Source organism: Sapajus apella, unplaced genomic scaffold, assembly GCF_009761245.1.
Source record: "Sapajus apella isolate SASKATOON/1434 unplaced genomic scaffold, GSC_monkey_1.0 scaffold136, whole genome shotgun sequence".
Taxonomy (NCBI): Eukaryota; Metazoa; Chordata; class Mammalia; order Primates; family Cebidae; genus Sapajus; species Sapajus apella.
In genome coordinates this window covers 2,257,051-2,265,919 of record NW_022437076.1, presented here as the reverse complement: position 1 = coordinate 2,265,919, position 8,869 = coordinate 2,257,051, and the positions used below count along the sequence as shown (strand labels likewise).

Genomic DNA, 8,869 nt, shown 5'->3' with positions numbered 1-8,869 from the left:
CTCCGCCTCCTGGGTTCAGGCAATTCTCCTGCCTCAGCCTCCTGAGTCGCTGGGATTACAGGTACGCGCCACCATGCCCAGCTAATTTTTTGTACTTTTAGTAGAGACAGGGTTTCACCATGTTGACCAGGATGGTCTCGATCTCTTGACCTCGTGATCCACCCGCCTCGGCCTCCCAAAGTGCTGGGATTACAGGCTTGAGCCACCGGGCCCGGCAGTGTAGGCTTTTTTTAAGGCAGCATTTATTGCAAGAACGAAACAAGAGTTGAATATTAGGCAATCTTTTTATTTTGAGATGGAGTCTTACTCTGTCGCCCAGGCTGGAGTGCAGTGGGGTGATCTTGGCTCACTGCAACCTCCACCTCCCAGGTTCAAGTGATTATCCTGCCTCAGCCTCCCAAGTAGCTGGGATTACAGGCATGCACCAACATGCCCAGCTAATTTTTGTATTTTTAGTACAGATGAGATTTCTCCATGTTGGCCAGGGTGGTCTCGGAACTCCTGGCCTCAAGTGATCTACCCGCCTCAGCCTCCCAAAGTGCTGGAATTACAGGTGTGAGCCACTGCGCCTAGCCTAGATAATCTATTAAAACTGCTCGTGTAAAAGGATAAAAAAAAATATGATCATATCAAGATGTAGTAAAAGCTTGAAAGAATTTACAAGCCATTTCTGATAAAATCCTGAGAACTTAAAAAAAAAACCTGAACATGATAAAGTGTGTATTTTTGAATGCTAAATACCACGCTGAACAGTGAAACCAAAAGCATTTCTATTTAAATCAGGGTACTAACAAGGCAACTGCTGATATTACCATCGTCCAACAAAGTTTTGATGGTGCTAGTCAACACAGTAAGATTTTTTTTTTTTTTGAGACGGAGTCTCACTCTGTCGCCCAGGCTGGAGTGCAGTGGCACAATCTCAGCTCACTGAAACCTCTCCCTCCTCTTCCTCCCAGGTGCAAGTGATTCTCCTGCCTCAGCCTCCCGAGTAGCTGGGATTACAGGTGTATACCACCACGCCCGGCTAATTTTTGTATTTTTAGTAGAGATGGGGTTTCACCATGTTGGTAAGGCTAGTCTTGAACTCCTGACCTTATGATCCGCCCGCCTTGGCCTCCCAAAGTGCTGGGATTACAGGTGTGAGCCACTGAGCCCGGCCAATACTGTTAGATTTTAAAAATACAAAAACCAAAATGACAAATATTAGAATAAGGAGATAATGCAATTGTGTACCTAGAAAATCTGAAACCATATGGACACATACTACTTTCTTGGAGGAAAAGACTTAATATCAAATACTATCTAAAATTAAGACAGTCATCTGCATTCCAACAAAACTTTTGCTTATTTATTTATTTTTGCGACAAGGCCTTGTCACCCAAGCTAGAATGCAGCGGCACTATCATAGCTCACTGCAGCCTTGACTTGTGGGACTCAAGCAATCCTTCCACCTCAGCCTCCTGAGTAGCTGGGATCACAGGCATGCACCAGCAAAGTATATAATAAGCTATACAGAGAAGAACTGTTATCAGCTAATAAATATATGAAAAGACACCTGACCTAACAGGGAAATTTAAATTAAAATAATTGATCTCCTTGAGGTCAATTATTTGGTAAAAATAATAATAATAATAATAATAATTATTATTATTTTTTTTTGAGATGGAGTTTCGCTCTTGTTACCCAGGCTGGAGTGCAATGGCGTGATCTCGGCTCACCGCAACCTCCGTCTCCTGGGTTCAGGCAATTCTCCTGCCTCAGCCTCCTGAGTAGCTGGGACTACAGGCACGCACCACCACGCCCAGCTAATTTTTTTGTATTTCTAGTAGAGACGGGGTTTCACCACGTTGACCAGGATGGTCTCGATCTCTTGACCTCGTGATCCACCCGCCTCGGCCTCCCAAAGTGCTGGGATTACAGGCTTGAGCCACCGCGCCCGGCCTATGTTTTATTTTTTTAGACAGTTTCACTCTTGTCACCCAGGCTGGAGTGCAATGGCATGATCTCGGCTCACTGCAACCTCTGCCCCCTGGGTTCAAGCAATTCTCCTACTACAGCCTCCCCAGTGCCACCACGCCCAGCTAATTTTTGTATTTTTAGTAGAGACGGGGTTTCACCACATTGACCAGGCTGGTCTCAAACTCCTGACCTCAGGTGATCTGCTCGCCTCAGCCTCCCAATATGCTGGGATTACAGGCGTGAGCCACTGTGCCCGGCCAATAATTATTATTTTTTTAATTGCTAATACACAGTATGTTGACAAGCTTAATGGAAAACACTTCTTTTTAAATAACATGTTTATATTGAGGTATCATTCATGAACCATAATGAATTCACCCTTTCAAAGTGTACAATCCCATGGGTTCTATATATCCACAGTTACGCAAGCATCACCACTGCCTAACTCTACAACATTTTTGTCATCCCCAAAAGAAACCCTGCACACTGTGGCAGCCGCTCCACACTCTCCCGCCCCTGGGAACCAATAATTGCATTTGTTTCTGTGGATTTGTTCATTCAGAAACAGACACTCTTACATAAAATTTGAGTATAATTGGTATACTTTCCACAGCTGTCCTTTGACCCCACAACACAAATTCTAATAATCTATTCTTCAGAAATAAAAGCATAACCACGTCAAGATAAACGTACAAGGATGACTGCTGAAGTCCTGTTTAGAATAAACCTACATGATCACCTTTTAAGCAAGGAGTAAATAAGCCCAGCCATACACACGGGCTCTCAGCAGAGGCACAGAAGAATACTAGACATGCCACCAAGCTGAGGTGGGAAGTCAGGCAGAGCCCATGGGAGGGGAACTGCATCCTGGACTGGGGGAACAGCTTGAAGAGCTTCCCAGCAAGGACTGCACTGAATCCCAGCAAGGCTCTGCCCGCTCTCCCACAGCCATGCCTTGGAGGACACAAACACCATGGAAAGCGCCACTTAAGCACTCAAAGGTAGCCTGGAGTGGAAGACAAAAGGTCCCAAGTGAGAAGGCTGGCAAGATGTATGGAGCTGAGACGACCGTTGGAGCAAATACAAAGTCTGGACAGGACCATCCACATTAAGCAGGAGCAAAATAAAAAGGGACGTTAAAGCAACGATACAACACACAACAATGCGTGAAAGGGAAAGGATGGGGAGGCAGCAGCCATTCAAGAACCCACTCTAGAAGAAAGCAGACGCCAAGGAAAAGAGCCGCCCTTCTCAAGAGATTTGCAATGTAAGTACTTTATAAATGTAACAAAGTAACAGCCAAAAGATGAGCTCAAACAAGAGATGAAGAAAAGGGAGTTTGAGCAGCTAAGGAAAAATCAGGCCTGTAATCCCAGCACTTTGGGAGGCCGAGGCGGGTGGATCACGAGGTCAAGAGATCGAGACCATCCTGGTCAACATGGTGAAACCCCGTCTCTACTAAAAATACAAAAAATTAGCTGGGCATGGTGGTGCGTGCCTGTAATCCCAGCTACTCAGGAGGTTGAGGCAGGAGAATTGCCTGAACCCAGGAGGCGGAGGTTGCGGTGAGCCGAGATCGCGCCATTGCACCCCGGCCTGGTAAAATGAGTCAAACCCCCTCCTCAAAAAAAAAAAAAAAAAAAAAGGAAAAAATCAGAACAGGCTGGAATGGTGGCTTACACCTTTAATTCCAGCATTCTGGGAGGCTGAGGTGGGTGGATCACCTGAGGTTGGGAGTTCGAGACCAGCCTGACCAACATGGGGCAACTCCGTCTTTCTCTCTCTCTCTCTATATATATATAAAGAAAAAATCAGAACAAAATCAATACTATTATACATCTAATAATTTATAAAGACTGAGGAACGGAAGAGAGAAAGCTAAAAACCGTACTCTTATGTTGGAAAACCCTGAGGCAAGCCAATGCATGCATTTAGAAAAAGGTTAAAGTGAACTAAAGACCTACATGGAGGCCAAAGTTATCTACAACGTATGTAAAAACTGGAACTCAATAAATGAAATAGAAAACAGCATTAAGGAACAACACAGAGAAAAATTTCTTTAAAAGAACTGAATCTGCAGACTGAAAGAGCATACAACATGCCAGGAAAATTGAAACAAAAAAGAATATGGACAATTGTGATTGAGACATAGCCTGGTTAAGTACTGAAGCTGAGGCATAAAGAAACAAATCTTCAGGAATATAGGTAGAAAAAGCAAAGCTTATCAGCCGGCCACAGTGGTGTGAGCCTGCGGTCCCAGCTACTTGGGAGGCTGGGTAGGAGAATCACCTGCGCCCAGGAGGCACAGGCTGCAGCCAGTCCTCATAGTGCCACCGCACTCCAGCCTGGGCAAGCAGAGTGAGACCTAAAATAAAAAAGAAAGAAAAGAAAAAAGAAAAGCCTTCCACAAGGGAGGAAATTGAATCAAGCTGGCCTTAAGACTTCTCCAGATCCACATGCAATGCCAGAAGACAAGATTCCGAGGTAAAGCCACATGACCTAAGGACAGCCAGCCAGGCAAAGCTGTCATTCTAGCATAAAGGCCAATAAGCTGATAATGGGGAATACAGTACTAAAGAGCCATTCCAGAAAACAGCTCTTGAGTGAAATCCAACCCAGCCAGACATCAAAATTAAAGAGGTGGGAAAAAAGAACAGCTGGAGAAAATGTCAAGAGTCCTAAAATCAGTGTAACAGAATTTTTAAAAACCAATTACTTAAGCCTCTTAGTACTGTTGACAGTTTTTTATCTTTTGTGGTTGTTGTTGATGTTTTGCTTTTTTTTTTTTTTGAGACAGGGCCTTCCTCTATTGCCCAGTCTGGAGTACAGTGGCACAATCCAAGTTCATTGCAGCCTTGACCTTCCAGGGCTCAGGCATTTCTCTCCTCAGTCTTCCAAGTAGATGGGACCACAGGCATGTGCCACCTCGCCTGGCTAACTTTTTTTTTTTCTTGTAGAGACAAGGTCTCACTATGTTGCCCAGGCTGGTCGCAAACTCCTGGGCTCAAGTGATCCTCCCTACGCGGCCTTCAAAGTGTTGGGATTACAGGTGTGAGCCACTGCACCGTGCCTAAACTAAGTCATTTTTTAGCAATAATAGTTCTGTTCATCATTGTGTCTCTAGCATGCAGCAACCTATGTCCGACATATTCTTTTTCTAAGTTTGTTTTATTTTTTCAGAGATGACCTCTCGCTCTGTTGCCCAGGCTGGGGTGCAGTGGTAAGATCACAACTCACTGCAGTCTCAAACTCCTGGCCTCAAGCAATCCTCTCACTTCAGCCCCCTAAAGTGCTGGGGTTACCGGCATGAGCCACCACATGTGGTTCCACATATTCTATACTGGCTAAATACATCATTTAATATAAAAAATTCAAGATTGAAAAAAAAAAGCAGGATTACGAAATAATTATCATTTTCTGCTGTAAAATAGGGACCTCTTCTGAGCCCAGGTGTGGCAGCTCACACCTGTAATCCCAGCACTTTGGGAGGACGAGGTGGGCAGACTGCCTGAGCTCAGGAGTTCGAGACCGGCCTGGGCAACGTGGCAAAACCCTGTCTCTACCAAAAACAAACAAAAAAAGATAAGATACTTTTGGGGGCAATCCTAAAAATATTGCTTCTGAAGAAACTAGAAATAATAAAATTTCTGCATTCTACTTTAATCTTCTGCTCTGAAATTTCCAACTTCTTTCCATATCTCTCTTCCTTTGGTGCCATGTGTCGGCTACCTGAGTTCTTCTTTTTTTTTTTTTTTTTTTTGGATGGGGTTTTCCTCTTTTTTCCCAGGCTGGGGTGCAATGGGACAATCTCGGCTCTCTGCAGCCTCCGCCTCCAGGGTTCAAGTGATTCTCCAGCCTCAACTTCCCGAGTAGCTGGGATTATAGGCGCATGCACCACCACGCCCAGCTAATTTTGTATTTTTAGTAAAGACAGGGTTTCTCCATATTGGTTAGGCTGCTGTCAAACTCCTGATCTCAGGTGATCTGCCCGCCTCAGCCTCCCAAAGTGCTGGGGTGACAGGTGAGAGCCGCTGCACCCGGCCGCAACCTGAGTTCTTAACTGAACAGCTGCAAAATTCTTAGGTGAAAACTCACTGCTGTCTTTTTCGCTCCTAATTGAATTCTGGCAACCGATATACTTCTCTGTTCAAAATCAGTTCCCACTCTACAACACAGTAAGACAGAAAGAAACACACCACATACCTTCCGTCTTTCAGGGTGTTCACAATGAATCGGTTAATCTGGCAAACGCAGTTGCTGGCCAATTGTCCTTGCTCAACAAGAGTGTTCAACTGTGTGGCCAACATGAAAGCTGAAAAGCAGAGATTTCTTTAGCCTCCAAAGTCCTGCAGCCTAAAGAATCTGAAAGCTACTCAACCTGTGCTGGCAAAGAAGAATAATGCCTTAAATGTCCCTGAAATTAAAACCGGTCAGACTCTGCACAGTGAAAAACTATCTATTTTGCTGGCTATTAAACATTTGCTGCTACTCTTAAATGTGTGAATTTGTTGAAGTGGCCAAAATCATTTTTAAATTCTCTCCTTTCTCTCCTTTCCAGCTTCCAACACAGAAATAAAACTCCAAAAAAGGAAAGTATAGGGCAGCTAACCCATCATACGCACTAAATGTCAATATCATCCTTAGGGAAATTAATCAGAGAAAACATAGAACACCAGTTAGAGAAAATTAATTAAGCCAAGTGGCAGCTTCCCACCACCTCCAGTCTTCTGTTAGAATGATCCCTGCCAGCTGCAATTCCATCTGAATGAAGGACACAGCCAGGCAAACACGGACTTCATGAATGCTCCCAAATTATGGCAACCAAAGCGCTGCGTGTGCTTTTGTCACTGAAACACTCACCAGTTTCTAGATGGATACCCCATACTCACATGACAGAGTGTTCACTCCATCACTCATGAGCAGCCGATAACGTGGCGGACTGTTCCCTGTGGTGATGGGACGGATGTTCTAGGACAGAAAACCTGATTCATTAGCCAGCGTGTCTGCCCCGTCCCCAGGGATAAGTACACCTAAGTGGCAGGAGAGTGGCTTTGCCATTAGCTCAGCACTAACTGAACTGTTTACCCATTCTCTTGACACCTAAATCCATGTAAAAGAAAATTGGATTTGATGATTTTCCCACTAACCTCTCTCCACTAACATTATTAAACGCAATACAGAGGGAAGTAAAACGAGCTGCCTATACTCTGTGTTCTCAGCCCTGACTCCAATTTGGCTGAAAATCAATTACCAAAAAAAAAAAATAACCAGGTACCTGGTATACGCAAGGTGCTGTGCAGTAAACATGCTAACAATACAAAGTGAACAAAAAGAACCCTTGTCCTGAGGGGCTAACAACTGGGGTGGAGATAGACACAGAGAGACATAAGTGACATGTGCACGTGACGATGAGGTGGCAGAGCCGCACCTTTATCCCCACTTGAAAGAGAGCAGAAGCAGGTCTCCATAGGAAGTGAAACCTGTACGCACAGCCTCCAGCTGACTGGCAGCTAGACTGAGTGCAGCAGAGAGCCCCATCAGACCGGCAGCCTGAAAACGTGCAGGCGTGAGCCCGCGTGCTGCCTCCATTGTTTCAAACTCCCACTGAAGTGTGAGAACCCCTTAAATAAATGATGTGTTAGCTGAAGAATTTTAAGGAGACAAGTCCATATTAGATCTATTTCTGGAGGCCATATACAAGGCTGACGTGAACCAGACAGACCCAAGGGCAGAAGGGCAAGCAGCACCACAGTCGTGTGCCAGAGGTGGAGGAAAACAGCAAGGCCGAGCCTTAGATCTGAGCCTCCAAGACAGTGGAACTCGGCAGCTAACATAATGTTCTTTTCAAAAAGCCTGGCTCCCCTCTCAGGGTTACAATGTAGACTGGCCTATTTTCTGAGACGATGGGGGGAATTTCCTAAAGTGAACAAATCTGTCTGTCCTTTATTGAACAGAATTTATAATTCTATGGCTGTAAAAAAGTTGACATGAAACGTATGTGGGTACTTACGATGACTTGGAGGATGGGTTTGATGAATGTATCCTGCTGCTGCATTATGACCTGAAGGAACAAAAACAGATTTTTTTTTGTGTGTGTGTGAGATATGCGCACAAGTCATGGTGAAAATGACATGTTTCTATAGTTTGGAATAAACTACAGATAAGATTGTTAGAAGAGCCTATTCAGAGCCTGTCAGCCGAAACGTCTAGTTTATCACACTGGACAAATCATAGAATAGTAAGAGGGAGATTTGTGATTTTCAACAAGGATCTACTCACTTCCTCTCTAACACCCGAATCACAACAGCACATGAATTTCCCTCCAGTGTTCATTAACAGGGAGTTAGATAAGTAAATCCTATATATATTAAAGTGACAGTAAGGGAATATGAGGAACAACTTTATAAACAACCAAGATTAAGTGGAGAAATCCCTCAAAAAATACAAATTATCAAAAGTGATACAAAAAAGTAGAAAATCTGTATAGCTCTGTATCTATTAAAGAAACTGAATTTATAATTTTAAATATTCCAAAAGAGAACACTCTAGGTCCAGATGGCTTTATTGGTGAATTCTATCTAACACTGAAGGACAAAAGCAAAAACAAAAACCTTGCATAAATTATTTCAGAAAATAGAAAAGACAAAGACTTCCTTTCCAACTCATTTTATGATGCTAGGTTTACTATGACAGAAAAAAAACAAAGACTTCCCCATGCAGTGGTTTATGCCTATACTCCCAGCACTTTGGGAGGTCGAGGTGGGAGGACTGCTTTGAGCCTAAGAGTTCAAGACCAGTCTAGCTAATATAGCAAGACTCTGTTAAAAAACAAAACAAAAAAAAAAGGGCCGGGCGCGGTGGCTCAAGCCTGTAATCCCAGCACTTTGGGAGGCCGAGGCGGGTGGATCAC

At 44.0% G+C, this 8,869-nt stretch overlaps 1 protein-coding gene across 4 annotated transcripts in view; it reads right to left on the bottom strand.

The window, feature by feature from the left end:
- RPA1 (replication protein A1) overlaps positions 1 to 8,869 on the bottom strand; it is a 63,143-nt gene that overhangs the window by 47,016 nt on the left and 7,258 nt on the right. For all 4 annotated transcript variants that reach the window (XM_032263445.1, XM_032263443.1, XM_032263444.1 and 1 more), the window contains exons 2-4: positions 7,970 to 8,020; positions 6,849 to 6,927; positions 6,163 to 6,271 (exon numbers count right to left, since the gene is read on the bottom strand). In XM_032263445.1, coding sequence (XP_032119336.1) covers positions 6,163 to 6,271; positions 6,849 to 6,927; positions 7,970 to 8,020 — 239 coding nt within the window. The remainder of the gene's footprint in view (positions 1 to 6,162; positions 6,272 to 6,848; positions 6,928 to 7,969; positions 8,021 to 8,869) is intronic.